The sequence below is a fragment of the Salmo trutta genome, chromosome 14 (assembly GCF_901001165.1).
Source record: "Salmo trutta chromosome 14, fSalTru1.1, whole genome shotgun sequence".
Classification (NCBI taxonomy): domain Eukaryota; kingdom Metazoa; phylum Chordata; class Actinopteri; order Salmoniformes; family Salmonidae; genus Salmo; species Salmo trutta.
Window position 1 is genome coordinate 2,539,501 of NC_042970.1, and position 15,256 is coordinate 2,554,756.

The 15,256-nt window shown below is 39.1% G+C and overlaps 1 protein-coding gene across 1 annotated transcript in view; it reads left to right on the forward strand.

Annotated features, from left to right (window-relative positions):
- phf2 (PHD finger protein 2) overlaps positions 1-15,256 on the forward strand; it is a 138,773-nt gene that overhangs the window by 37,101 nt on the left and 86,416 nt on the right. The window contains exons 2-3 of the mRNA XM_029774208.1: positions 4,706-4,791; positions 9,227-9,338. Coding sequence (XP_029630068.1) covers positions 4,706-4,791; positions 9,227-9,338 — 198 coding nt within the window. The remainder of the gene's footprint in view (positions 1-4,705; positions 4,792-9,226; positions 9,339-15,256) is intronic.

The following is a 15,256-nucleotide window of genomic DNA, read 5'->3' on the forward strand; positions in this document are numbered from 1 at the left end:
GAATTACCGGAATTGAAAAAATCCAGGCATTTATAAATAAAATCCAGTCTTACTTTATCAAATGCCTTTTCAAAATCCGCTATAAATACCATTCCTGGCTTCTTTGATGTTTCATGTTGTTCTATTATTTGTAGTAGTTGTCGTATATTATCTCCAATGTATCGTCCATGTAAAAAATCTGTCTGATCAGGATGAACAATACCTGGTAAAACCCTTTTAATTCTGAGTGCTATGCATTTTGCTAGTGTTTTTGCATCACAACATTGAAGTGTAAGGGGCCTTCAGTTTTTTAGATAGACTGGGTCTTTATATTTGCCATCTGGGTCTTGTTTTAATAATAGATAAATCAGACCTTCCTGCTGAGTACCTGACAGACTACCATTTCTATAGTAGTTAAAACAATCTAACAATGGAGCTTTTAGTATATCAAAAAATACTTGATATACCTCTACCGGTATGCCATCAAGCCCTGGGGTTTATAATTGTAATTTGGCTTTCGCACTGATCTTTCTGTACATTTTGTTAATTTTCCATTTTTTATATTATTTGGAAAAAATTCCTTTCCGTAATCTTCATTCAGTGGGAGAGGATGAGACGGAAAAGAGAACATCTGCCTAAAATAATTAGCTTCCTCTTTTAAATATCATTCGGAGAATCATAGATGACTCCGTCTTCAGTAACGAGTTTAGTCTCATTACTAACCGGTACCCCCTGCATATAGTCTCATTACTATCTGGTACCCCCTGCATATTGTCTCATTACTAACCGGTACCCCTGCACATTGACTCGGGACCGGTACCCCCTGCATATAGCCTCATTACTAACCTGTACCCCCTGTATATAGCCTCATTACTAACCTGTTCCCCCTTCATATAGTCTCATTACTAACCTGTACCTCTGCACATTGACTCTGTACCGGTACCCCCTGCCTATAGTTTCATTACCAACCGGTACCCCCGCACATTGACTGTACCGGTACCACCTGCATATAGTCTCACTCCTAACCGGTACCCCCGCACATTGACTCGGGACCGGTACCCCCTGTATATAGTCTCATTACTAACCGGTACCCCCGCACATTGACTCGGGACCGGTACCCCCTGCATATAGTCTCATTTCTAACCTGTACCCCCGCACATTGACTCTGTACCGGTACCCCCCCCGAATATCGTACTTTAGACCGGTGGAAAAAATCTGTCCTTTGGTCTGATGAGTCCAAATTTGAGATTTTTGGTTCCAACCGCTGTCTTTGTGAGACACAGAGTAGGTGAACGGATGATCTCTGAATGTGTGGTTCCCACCATGAAGCATGGAGGAGGAGGTGTGATGGTGTGGGGGTGCTTTGCTGGTGACACTGTCTGTGATTTATTTAGAATTCAAGGCACACTTAACCAGCATGGCTACCACAGCATTCTGCAGCGATACGCCATCCCATCAGGTTTGCGCTTAGTGGGACTATCATTTGTTTTTCAACAGGACAGTGACCCAACACACCTTTAGGCTGTGTAAGGGCTATTTGACCAAGAAGGAGAGTGATGTAGTGCTGCATCAGATGACCTGGCCTCCACAATCACCTGACCTCAACCCAATTGAGATGGTTTGGGATGAGTTGAACCGCAGAGTGAAGGAAAAGCAGCCAACAATTGCTCAGCATATGTGGGAAGTCCTATAAAACGGTTCCAGGTGAAGCTGGTTGAGAGAATACCAGAAGTGTGCAAAGCTGTCATCAAGGCAAAGGGTGGCTACTTTGAAGAATCTCAAATATAACATATATTTTGATTTGTTTAACACTTTTTTGGTTACTACATGATTCCATATGTGTTATTTTATAGTGTCGATGTCTTCACTATTATTCTACATTGTAGAATATGAGTAAGTGAATGAGTAGGTGTGTCCAAAATGTTGACTGGCACTGTATATCACTCTGCTGTTCCAGCTGTGTTAATGTGTTAATGCTAACTTGCTAGCCCCGGTCTGCTAACTGCTAGCTTGCTAACCCGGTCTGCTAACTGCTAGCTTGCCAGCCTCGGTCTGCTAACTGCTAGCTTGCTAACCCGGTCTGCTAACTGCTAGCTTGCTAACCCGGTCTGCTAATTGCTAGCTTGTTTAGCCCCACCCTACTAACTGTTAGCTTGTTAGCATCGGCCTGCTAACTGTCTGAATCGCCGTGTCCCCAGTCAGCCCAACCACTCACTGGACCCATATGTTCACTTGGCTACGCATGCCTCTCTCTAATATCAATATGCCTCGTCCATTAATGTCCTGTATACTTCTGGCCCTTCTTTGGACACTGTGTTAATAACCTCTGGAGGACCCCTTCCCGCTCTGATCCCGCTAACGGGATTTATTGACAAGATACCATGGCGGGAAATTCAAAACTGCAAGAATCTAATAATTTCAATTTCTCAAACAATCAACTATTTTTCACCATTTGAAAGATAAACATCTCCTAAATCCAACCACATTGTCCGATTTCAAAGAGGCTTTACGGGGAAAGCATAAAGTTAGGTTATGTTAGGAGAGTACATTGAAAATAGCTGTGTGTAATGTTTTGTCAATTCAAAGACAGGCGTCACCAAAAGCAGAAAACCAGCTAAAATTATGCACTAACCTTTGACAATCTTCATCAGATGACACTCCTAGGACATTATGTTATACAATACATGCATTTTTTGTTCCATCAAGTTCATATTTATATCCAAAAACAGCATTTTACAGTGGCGGTGAAATTGATTTTTTTTCCCTCAAATGCTTCCGGTGAAGCAGCGTTACAATTTACAAAATTACTATTCGAAAACATTGGGAAATTATAATATTGTCATTCAAAGAATTATAGATTAACATCTCGTAAATGCTACCGCATTGCCAGATTTCAAAATAACTTTACTGGGAAATCACACTTTGCAATAAACGGGGTGCTATGCTGAGAACAATAGGCTAGGCGATACAGGTTAGCGCCATCTTGGAACCATCTAAAATCAAATATACTATTGTAAATATTCCCTTACCTTTGATTATCTTCATCAGAAGGCACTTCCAGGAATTTCCCAGGTCCACAACAAATGTGGTTTCTTTCGACAAAGTTCATAATTTATGTCCAAATAACTCCAAGTTGTTCCATGTTGTTAGCGCGTTCAGTAGGCTCCTGAAAATGTAGACTTCTCATTCGTTCTCTGTTCATCATAGACGCTTTTAAACAACTTTATAAAGATCGTTGACGTCTAGTGGAAGCCGTAGGAAGTGCAAAATGAATCCTTTGTCACTGTGTGATCTATTAGCAATGACTCGAAAATAGTACAGCCACAAAATTCTCATTTCCTGCTGGTATTTTTCTCAGGTTTTTGCCTGCCATATGAGTTGTGTTATACTTACAGACACCATTCAAACAGTTTTAGAAAATTCAGAGTGTTTTCTACCCAAATCTGTTAATAATATGCATATCCTAGCTTCTGAGTTGGTGTAGGAGGCAGTTAAAAATGGGCACATATTTTTATCAAAATTCTCAATACTGCCCCCTAGCCCCAACAGGTTTTAACAACCCTCCAAACGAGCTTCAATGCCATACAACTCTCCTTCCGTGGCCTCCAACTGCTCTTAAATACAAGTAAACTAAATGCATGCTCTTCAACCGATCGCTGCCCACACCTGCCTGGCCGTCCAGCATCACTACTCTGGACGGATCTGACTTAGAATTTGTGGACAACTACAAATACCTAGTTGTCTGGTTAGACTGTAAACTCTCCTTTCAGACTCACATTAAGCATCTCCAATCCAAAATTAAATCTAGAATTCGCTTCCTATTCCACAACAAAGCATCCTTCACTCATGCTGCCAAACATACCCTCGTAAAACTGACTATCCTACCAATCCTCGACTTCTATAAAATAGCCTCCAACACTCTGCTCAACAAATTGGATGCAGTCTATCACAGTGCCCCATATACTACCCACCATTGCGACCTGTACACTCTAGTCGGCTGGCCCTCACTACATATTCGTCGCCAAACCCACTGGCTCCAGGTCATCTACAAGACCCTGCTAGGTAAAGTCCCCCCTTATCTCCGCTCACTGGTCACCATAGCAGCACCCACCTGTAGCACGCGCTCCAGCAGGTATATCTCACTGGTCACCCCCAAAGCCAATTCCTCCTTTGGTCGTTTTTCCTTCCAGTTCTCTGCTGCCAACGACTGGAACGAACTTCAAAAATCTCTGAAGCTGGAGACTCATATCTCCCTCACTAACTTTAAGCACCAGCTGTCAGAGCAGCTCACAGTGTACTGCACCTGTACATAGCCCATCTGTAAACAGCTCATCTACCTACCTCATCCCCATACTGTATGTATTTATTTATTTTGCTCCTTTGCACCCCAGTATCCCTACTTGCACATTCATCTTCTGCACATCTACCATTCCAGTGTTTAATTGCTATATTGTAATTACTTCACCACCATGGCCTATTTATTGCCTTAACTTACCTCATTTGCACTCACTGTATATATACTTTTTGTCTTCTTTTGTTCTACTGTATTATTGACTGTACGTTTTTGTTTATTCCATGTGTAACTCTGTGTTGTTGTATGTGTTGAATTGCTATGCTTTATCTTGGCCGGGTTGCAGTTGTAAATGAGAACTTGTTCTCAACTAGCCTACCTGGTTAAATAAAGGTGAAATAAAAATAAATAAAAATGATCTCTCTGCTCTTCCAGCTGTGTTGGTGTGGATGAAGATGAGGCTCCAGACATTGACGTCTATCACTGTCCCAACTGTGAGAAGACAGACGGAAAATCCACCAGTAAGTCTGTCTGTATGGTGTACCTACTGCAGTCCTGTACCTGCAGTCCTGTACCTGCAGTCCTGTACCTGCAGTCCCACAGCTGGCACTGTACTGGGTTTTATAAATTAGTGCAAACCGTAGCATTCCGCTCCGTTTTCTGCTGTTTGGTGTCTAGTGAATAGTGTCTAGTGAATAGTGTCTAGTGAATAGTGTCTAGTGTCTAGTGAATAGTGTCTAGTGAATAGTGTCTAGTGTCTAGTGAATAGTGTCTAGTGAATAGTGTCTAGTGTCTAGTGTCTAGTGAATAGTGTCTAGTGAATAGTGTCTAGTGAATAGTGTCTAGTGTCTAGTGAATAGTGTCTAGTGAATAGTGTCTAGTGAATAGTGAATAGTGTCTAGTGAATAGTGAATAGTGTCTAGTGAATAGTGTCTAGTGAATAGTGTCTAGTGTCTAGTGAATAGTGTCTAGTGTCTAGTGAATAGTGTCTAGTGAATAGTGTCTAGTGAATAGTGTCTAGTGTCTAGTGAATAGTGTCTAGTGTCTAGTGAATAGTGAATAGTGTCTAGTGTCTAGTGAATAGTGAATAGTGTCTAGTGAATAGTGAATAGTGAATATTGTCTAGTGAATAGTGTCTAGTGAATAGTGAATAGTGTCTAGTGAATAGTGTCTAGTGAATAGTGAATAGTGTCTAGTGAATAGTGTCTAGTGAATAGTGAATAGTGTCTAGTGAATAGTGTCTAGTGTCTAGTGAATAGTGTCTAGTGAATAGTGTCTAGTGAATAGTGAATAGTGTCTAGTGAATAGTGTCTAGTGAATAGTGTCTAGTGAATAGTGTCTAGTGAATAGTGTCTAGTGTCTAGTGAATAGTGTCTAGTGAATAGTGAATAGTGTCTGGTGAATAGTGAATAGTGTCTGGTGAATAGTGAATAGTGTCTAGTGAATAGTGAATAGTATCTAGTGAATAGTGTCTAGTGAATAGTGTCTAGTGTCTAGTGAATAGTGTCTAGTGAATAGTGTCTAGTGAATAGTGTCTAGTGTCTAGTGAATAGTGTCTAGTGTCTAGTGAATAGTGTCTAGTGTCTAGTGAATAGTGTCTAGTGAATAGTGTCTAGTGAATAGTGTCTAGTGAATAGTGAATAGTGTCTAGTGAATAGCGAATAGTGTCTAGTGAATAGTGTCTAGTGAATAGTGTCTAGTGTCTAGTGAATAGTGTCTAGTGAATAGTGTCTAGTGAATAGTGTCTAGTGTCTAGTGAATAGTGAAGTGTCTAGTGAATATTGTCTAGTGTCTAGTGAATATTGTCTAGTGAATATCGAATAGTGTCTAGTGAATAGTGGATAGTGAATATTGAATAGTGTCTAGTGAATAGTGTCTAGTGTCTAGTGAATAGTGTCTAGTGAATAGTGTCTAGTGTCTAGTGAATAGTGTCTAGTGAATAGTGTCTAGTGAATAGTGTCTAGTGAATAGTGTCTAGTGAATAGTGAATAGTGTCTAGTGAATAGTGTCTAGTGAATAGCGAATAGTGTCTAGCGAATAGTGTCTAGTGAATAGTGTCTAGTGAATAGTGTCTAGTGAATAGTGTCTAGTGAATAGTGTCTAGTGAATAGTGAATAGTGTCTAGTGAATAGTGAATAGTGTCTAGTGAATAGTGTCTAGTGTCTAGTGAATAGTGAAGTGTCTAGTGAATATTGTCTAGTGAATATTGTCTAGTGAATATTGAATAGTGTCTAGTGAATATTGTCTAGTGAATATCAAATAGTGAATAGTGTCTAGTGAATAGTGTCTAGTGAATAGTGAATAGTGTCTAGTGTCTAGTGAATAGTGTCTAGTGAATAGTGTATAGTGAATATTGAATAGTGTCTAGTGAATAGTGAATATTGTCTAGTGAATAGTATCTAGTGAATAGTGAAGTGTCTAGTGAGCAGTGTAGTGAGCAGTGTCTAGTGAATAGTGTCTAGTGAATAGTGTCTAGTGAATAGTGAATAGTGAATAGTGAATAGTGTCTAGTGAATAGTGTCTAGTGAATAGTGTCTGTCTAGTGAATAGTGTCTAGGGAATAGTGTCTAGTGAATAGTGTCTAGTGAATAGTGAATAGTGTCTGGTGAATAGTGAATAGTGTCTGGTGAATAGTGTCTAGTGAATAGTGTCTAGTGAATAGTGAATAGTGTCTAGTGAATAGCGTCTGGTGAATAGTGTCTGAATAGTGAATAGTGTCTAGTGAATAGTGTCTGGTGAATAGTGTCTGAATAGTGAATAGTGTCTAGTGAATAGTGTCTAGTGAATAGTGTCTAGTGAATAGTGTCTAGTAAATAGTGTCTAGTGTCTAGTGAATATTGTCTAGTGAATAGTGTCTAGTGAATAGTGTCTAGTGTCTAGTGAATAGTGAATAGTGAATAGTGTCTAGTGTCTAGTGAATAGTGTCTAGTGAATAGTGTCTAGTGAATAGTGTCTAGTGAATAGTGTCTAGTGAATAGTGTCTAGTGTCTAGTGTCTAGTGAATAGTGTCTAATGAATAGTGTCTTGTGTCTAGTGAATAGTGTCTAGTGAATAGTGTCTAGTGTCTAGTGAATAGTGTCTAGTGTCTAGTGAATAGTGAAGTGTATAGTGTCTAGTGAATAGTGTCTAGTGTCTAGTGAATAGTGTCTAGTGTCTAGTGAATAGTGTCTAATGAATAGTGTCTTGTGTCTAGTGTCTAGTGAATAGTGTCTAGTGAATAGTGTCTAGTGTCTAGTGAATAGTGTCTAGTGTCTAGTGAATAGTGAATAGTGTCTAGTGTCTAGTGAATAGCGAATAGTGTCTAGTGAATAGTGTCTAGTGAATAGTGTCTAGTGAATAGCGAATAGTGTCTAGCGAATAGTGTCTAGTGAATAGTGTCTAGTGAATAGTGAATAGTGTCTAGTGAATAGTGAATAGTGTCTAGTGAATAGTGAATAGTGTCTAGTGTCTAGTGAATAGTGTCTGGTGTCTAGTGAATAGTGTCTAGTGTCTAGTGAATAGTGAAGTGTCTAGTGAATATTGTCTAGTGTCTAGTGAATAGTGTCTAGTGAATAGTGTCTAGTGAATAGTGTCTAGTGTCTAGTGTCTAGTGAATAGTGAAATGTCTAGTGAATATTGTCTAGTGTCTAGTGAATAGTGTCTAGTGAATAGTGTCTAGTGAATAGTGTATAGTGTCTAGTGAATAGTGAATATTGTCTAGTGAATAGTGTCTATTGTCTAGTGAATAGTGAAGTGTCTAGTGAGTAGTGTCTAGTGAATATTGTCTAGTGAATAGTGAAGTGTCTAGTGAGTAGTGTCTAGTGAATAGTGTCTAGTGAATAGTGTCTAGTGTCTAGTGAATAGTGTCTAGTGAATAGTGTCTAGTGAATAGTGTCTATTAAAAAGTGTATAGTGAATTGTGAATAGTGTCTAGTGTCTAGTGAATAGTGTCTAATGAATAGTGTCTAGTGAATAGTGTCTAGTGAATAGTGAATAGCGTCTAGTGAATAGTGTCTAGTGAATAGTGTCTAGTGAATAGTGTCTAGTGAATAGTGTCTAGTGAATAGTGTCTAGTGAATAGTGTCTAGTGTCTAGTGAATAGTGAAATGTCTAGTGAATATTGTCTAGTGTCTAGTGAATAGTGTCTAGTGAATAGTGTCTAGTGAATAGTGTATAGTGTCTAGTGAATAGTGAATATTGTCTAGTGAATAGTGTCTATTGTCTAGTGAATAGTGAAGTGTCTAGTGAGTAGTGTCTAGTGAATATTGTCTAGTGAATAGTGAAGTGTCTAGTGAGTAGTGTCTAGTGAATAGTGTCTAGTGAATAGTGTCTAGTGTCTAGTGAATAGTGTCTAGTGAATAGTGTCTAGTGAATAGTGTCTATTAAAAAGTGTATAGTGAATTGTGAATAGTGTCTAGTGTCTAGTGAATAGTGTCTAATGAATAGTGTCTAGTGAATAGTGTCTAGTGAATAGTGAATAGTGTCTAGTGAATAGTGTCTAGTGAATAGTGTCTAGTGAATAGTGTCTAGTGAATAGTGTCTAGTGAATAGTGTCTAGTGTCTAGTGTCTAATGAATAGTGTCTAGTGTCTAATGAATAGTGTCTAGTGTCTAGTGAATAGTGTCCAGTGAATAGTGTCTAGTGTCTAGTGAATAGTGTCCAGTGAATAGTGAATTGTGTCTAGTGAATAGTGTCTAGTGAATAGTGTCTAGTGAATAGTGAATAGTGTCTAGTGAATAGTGTCTAGTGAATAGTGTCTAGTGTCTAGTGTCTAGTATCTAGTGAATAGTGTCTAGTGAATAGTGTCTAGTGAATAGTATCTAGTGAATAGTGTCTAGTGAATAGTGTCTAGTGAGTAGTGTCTAGTGAATAGTGTCTAGTGAATAGTGTCTAGTGAATAGTGTCTAGTGAAAAGGACCCTGCTGTGACTAACGGTGTTAATGGTCTTAATCTTGTTCTTGTCTTTGTGTGTTTTAGTGAAAAACAAGAAAAGGAATAAACACGACACGGGACAGAGTGGAGACATCCGAGCTGTTCAGAACGGCAGTCAGGTGTTCATCAAGGAGCTACGCAGTCGCACCTTCCCCAGGTAAACAACAACTCAAATCAAATCCATTTTATTCGTCACCTGCATTGTACAAAACAGGTGTAGAGTGACAGTGAAAGGTCCTTTTCCAACAATGCAGCGTTAAAGATATATTTTTTTTTTACAAAAAGTTGGGATAAATGCACAGTGAATAACAATAAGAATAAAAATAAAATGGCTATATACAGGAAGTACCAGGTAATAACATGGTTATATACAGGAAGTACCAGGTAATAACATGGTTATATACAGGGAGTACCAGGTAATAACATGGCTATATACAGGGAGTACCAGGTAATAACATGGTTATATACAGGGAGTACCAGGTAATAACATGGTTATATACAGGGAGTACCAGGTAATAACATGGATATATACAGGAAGTACCAGGTAATAACATGGTTATATACAGGAAGTACCAGGTAATAACATGGTTATATACAGGGAGTACCAGGTAATAACATGGCTATATACAGGGAGTACCAGGTAATAACATGGTTATATACAGGGAGTACCAGGTAATAACATGGCTATATACAGGGAGTACCAGGTAATAACATGGCTATATACAGGGAGTACCAGGTAATAACATGGTTATATACAGGGAGTACCAGGTAATAACATGGCTATATACAGGAAGTACCAGGTAATAACATGGCTATATACAGGGAGTACCAGGTAATAACATGGCTATATACAGGGAGTACCAGGTAATAACATGGTTATATACAGGGAGTACCAGGTAATAACATGGATATATACAGGAAGTACCAGGTAATAACATGGCTATATACAGGAAGTACCAGGTAATAACATGGCTATATACAGGGAGTACCAGGTAATAACATGGCTATATACAGGGAGTACCAGGTAATAACATGGATATATACAGGGAGTACCAGGTAATAACATGTCTATATACAGGGAGTAGCAGGTAATAACATGGCTATATACAGGGAGTAGCAGGTAATAACATGTCTATATACAGGGAGTAGCAGGTAATAACATTGCTATATACAGGGAGTACCAGGTAATAACATGGTTATATACAGGGAGTACCAGGTAATAACATGGTTATATACAGGGAGTACCAGGTAGTAACATGGTTATACACAGGGAGTACCAGGTAATAACATGGTTATATACAGGGAGTACCAGGTAATAACATGGTTATATACAGGAAGTACCAGGTAATAACATGGTTATATACAGGGAGTACCAGGTAGTAACATGGCTATATACAGGAAGTACCAGGTAATAACATGGCTATATACAGGAAGTACCAGGTAATAACATGGTTATATACAGGGAGTACCAGGTAATAACATGGCTATATACAGGGAGTACCAGGTAATAACATGGTTATATACAGGGAGTACCAGGTAATAACATGGTTATATACAGGGAGTACCAGGTAATAACATGGCTATATACAGGGATTACCAGGTAATAACATGGCTATATACAGGGAGTACCAGGTAATAACATGGCTATATACAGGGAGTACCAGGTAATAACATGGTTATATACAGGGAGTACCAGGTAATAACATGGCTATATACAGGGAGTACCAGGTAATAACATGGTTATATACAGGGAGTACCAGGTAATAACATGGATATATACAGGGAGTACCAGGTAATAACATGGCTATATACAGGGAGTACCAGGTAATAACATGGATATATACAGGGAGTACCAGGTAATAACATGGCTATATACAGGGAGTACCAGGTGATAACATGGCTATATACAGGGAGCACCAGTGAATAACATGGCTATATACAGGGAGTACCAGGTAATAACATGGTTATATACAGGGAGTACCAGGTAATAACATGGATATATACAGGGAGTACCAGGTAATAACATGGCTATATACAGGGAAGCTGGAGACTTATATCTCCCTCACTAACTTTAAACATCAGCTATCTGAGCAGCTAACCGATTGCTGCAGCTGTACATAGTCCATCTGTAAATAGCCCACCCAATCTACCTACCTCATCCCCATATTGTTTTTATTTACTTTGCTCCTCTTTTGCACACCAGTATCACTACTTACACACCATCATCTGCTCATCATTATCTGCACATCTACCACACCAGTTTTAATCTGCTAAATTGTAATTCTTCACTATTATGGCCTATTTATTGCCTTACCTCCTCAAGCCATTTGCACACATTGTATATAGACTTTCTTTTTTCTACAGTATTATTGGCTGTATGTTTGTTTATTCCATGTGTAACTCTGTGTTGTTGTATGTTGTCGAACTGCTTTGCTTTATCTTGGCCAGGTCGCAATTGTAAATGAGAACTTGTTCTCAACTAGCCTACCTGGTTAAATAAAGGTGAAAATAAAATACAAAAAATATAAAAAAGTATTTAGATCCCTTGACTAATTTAGAATGAGATTACAGCCTCATTCTAAAATGGATGGAATATATTTATTTCCTTATCAATCTACGCACAATACCCCATAAAGACAAAGTGAAAACAGGTTTTTATTCAATTTTGCAAATGTATTAAAAATAAAATGATTAAATACGTTATTTCCATAAGTATTCAGGCCCTTTGCTATGAGACTTGAAATTGAGCTCAGGTGCATCCTGTTTCCATTGATCATCCTTGAGATGTTTCTACAACTTGATTGGATTCCACCTGTGGTAAATTCAAATGATTGGACATGATTTGGATAGGCACACACCTGTCTATAAGGTCCCACAGTTGACGGTGCATGTCAGAGCAAAAACCAAGCCATGAGGTTGAATGAATTGTCCATAGAGCTCCGAGACAGGATTGTGTCGAGGCACAGATCTGGGGAAGGGTACCAACACATTTCTGCAACATTGAAGGTCCCCAAGAACACAGTGGCCTCCATCATTCTTAAATGGAAGAAGTTTGGAACCACCAAGACTCTTCCTAGAGCTGGCCGCCCGGCCAAACTGATCGGGGGAGAAGGGCCTTGGTCAGGGAGGTGACCAAGAACCCGATGGTCACGCTGAGTTCTAGAGTTCCTCTGTGGAGATGGGAGAACCTTCCAGAAGGACAACCATCTCTGCAGCACTCCACCAATCAGGCCTTTATGGTAGAGTGGCAAGACAAAAGCCGCTCCTCAGTAAAAAGCACATGACAGCCCGCTTGGAATTTGCCAAAAGGCATCTAAAGGACTCTTAGACCATGAGAAACAATATTCTCTGTTCTGATGAAACCAAGATTGTGCTTAGGGTCATTGTCCTGTTGGAAGGTGAACCTTCACCCCAGTCTGAGGTCCTGAGCGCTCTGGAGCAGGATTCATCAAGGATCTCTCTGTACTTTGCTCTGTTCATCTTTCCCTCGATCCTGACTAGTCTCTCAGTCCTGCCACTGAAAAACATCCCCACAGCATGATGTTGCCACCACCATGCTTCACCATAGGGATGGTGCCAGGTTTCCAGACGTGACACTTGGCATTCAGGCCTCAACACAATCCTGTCTTGGAGTTATACGGACAATTCCTTCGACCTCATGGCTTGGTTTTTGCTCTGACATGCACTGTCAACTGTGGGACCTTTATATAGACAGATGTGTGCCTTTCCAAATCATGTCCAATCAATTGAATTTGCCACAGGTGGACTCCAATCAAGTTGTAGAAACATCTCAAGGATGATCAATGGAAACAGGATGCACCTGAGTTCAATTTCTAGTCTCATAGCAAAAGGTCTGAATACTGATGTAAATAAGGTATTTCTGTTTTTTATTTGTAATAAATTTGCTCAAATTTCTAAAAACCTGTTTTCGCTTTGTAATTATGTGCTATTGTGTGTAGATTGATGAGGAAATTGTTATATTGAATCCATTTTAGAATAAGACTGTAATGTAATAAAAAGTGTAAAAAGTCAAGGGGTCTGAATACTTTCCTAAAGCCCTGTAAAGGTGTACTGGGCCCCAGTGATGTACCGGGCCTTATGCCCCACCCTCTGTAGCGGCTTGAGGTCGACTGTATCTGTGTGTGTGTTTGTTTGTGTGGGATGTAGCTAGTTAGTTTTTAAACAGTGACTCTCTCTGTGTCAACCTCCTTAAAGCAGATTTAATTTAACTCCAACCTGTCTCTTACCCTGTCAGACAGGATTATCAGACTGTACTAAAATATCACAGGGAGGATTATCAGACAGTACTAATACATCTCAGACAGAATTATCAGACAGTATTAATACATCCCAGACAGTATTATTAGACAGTATTGATACATCTCTGACAGGATAATCAGACACTACTAATACATCCCAGAAAGGATTCAGACAGTACTAACAGATCCCAGACATGATTATTAGACAGTACTAATAAATCAAAACAGGATTATCCGACAGTAATAGATCTCAGACAAGATTATCAGACAGTAGTAATACATCCCAGGGAAGATTATCAGACAGTAGTAATACATCTCAGACAGGATTATCAGACAGTACTAATAGAGCTCAGACAGGATTATCAGACAGTACTAATACATCCCAGGGAGGATTATCAGACAGTACTAATACATCCCAGGGAGGATTATCAGACAGTATTAATACAGCTCAGACAGGATTATCAGACAGTACTAATACATCTCAGACAGGATTATCAGACAGTACTAATACAGCTCAGACAGGATTATCAGACAGTACTAATACATCTCAGACAGGATTATCAGACAATACTAATACAGCTCAGACAGGATTATCAGACAGTACTAATACATCCCAGGGAAGATTATCAGACATTATTAATACATCTCAGACAGGTTTATCAGACAGTACTAATACATCTCAGACAGGCAGACATATCAGATTCAACAGCCTCTGAATGGATTGGAGTTGTCATAGTGACATAGTGATATAAGACGTCTTGCAGTGTACCAGAGTGGACACTAGATGGAGCTCTCAGACCACTATTAGAAAGCCTCCCTCTGGATCCATAGGATTCATCCCAAATGACACCCTATTCACTATAGTGCACTGCTTTTGACCAGAGCCTTGATCAAAAATAGTTTACTGTATAGGAAATAGGTTGCCATTTGTGACGTACACGCTGTCTGCCTGGTTCTGGATCCCTTCTGTCAGGAGAAATGTACGGCTGTGTTCCAGGCTGACTACATTGTAGATTCCTGCCAGGTCTTACAGCACATATAGATATGTGTTTAACATATCAGCTAAGCACATCATACGGGACAGTTTCCCCACTACCAAGCTTCATCTGGGTCTGGGAAGCTGGTCCTACGTGTTACATATCCAGCCATCACCATGTCTTCAGACATCTTTAAAAACTGAAGACATTTTACAAATAAAAATACATTTTAAGATTTATTTCTGGGTAATTTATTTAAACTAATAGTATATCTGGGTGATTTATTTAAACTAGTAGTATATCTGGGTGATTTATTTAAACTAGTAGTATATTTGGGTGATTTATTTAAACTAGTAGTATATCTGGGTGATTTATTTAAACTAATAGTATATCTGGGTGATTTATTTAGACATTTTTCAGATGTATTTATTTGACCATGTTTGTGTTGTGGTGATTACATAAGGTACTCATTCCTTTTGACAAACTTCCCAAAACAACGAAATATTTATTTACAGAAAATCATCAACACTTGTGTCACTCTGTGCTGGGGGAAGGCCATAAGAACACAGATAGCTCATTTTAGTATGCGATTATTTCTCAATAGATGTGCTAAATATTTGTACAGATTAAAATATATGGGCAGTTACAACATGTATAGATTGTAGAATAGATGAGCATTCACTAAATGTTCAGATACAGGAGATGGGTGTGATTGGAAGCTAAATGTTCAGACTGATGATAGAAATGGGCTGATCAGGGGTACTGAATAGTGGGGTAGGCCGTATCCAGAGCAGGGCTGATCAGGGGTACTGAATAGGGAGGTAGGCAGTACTGAGAGC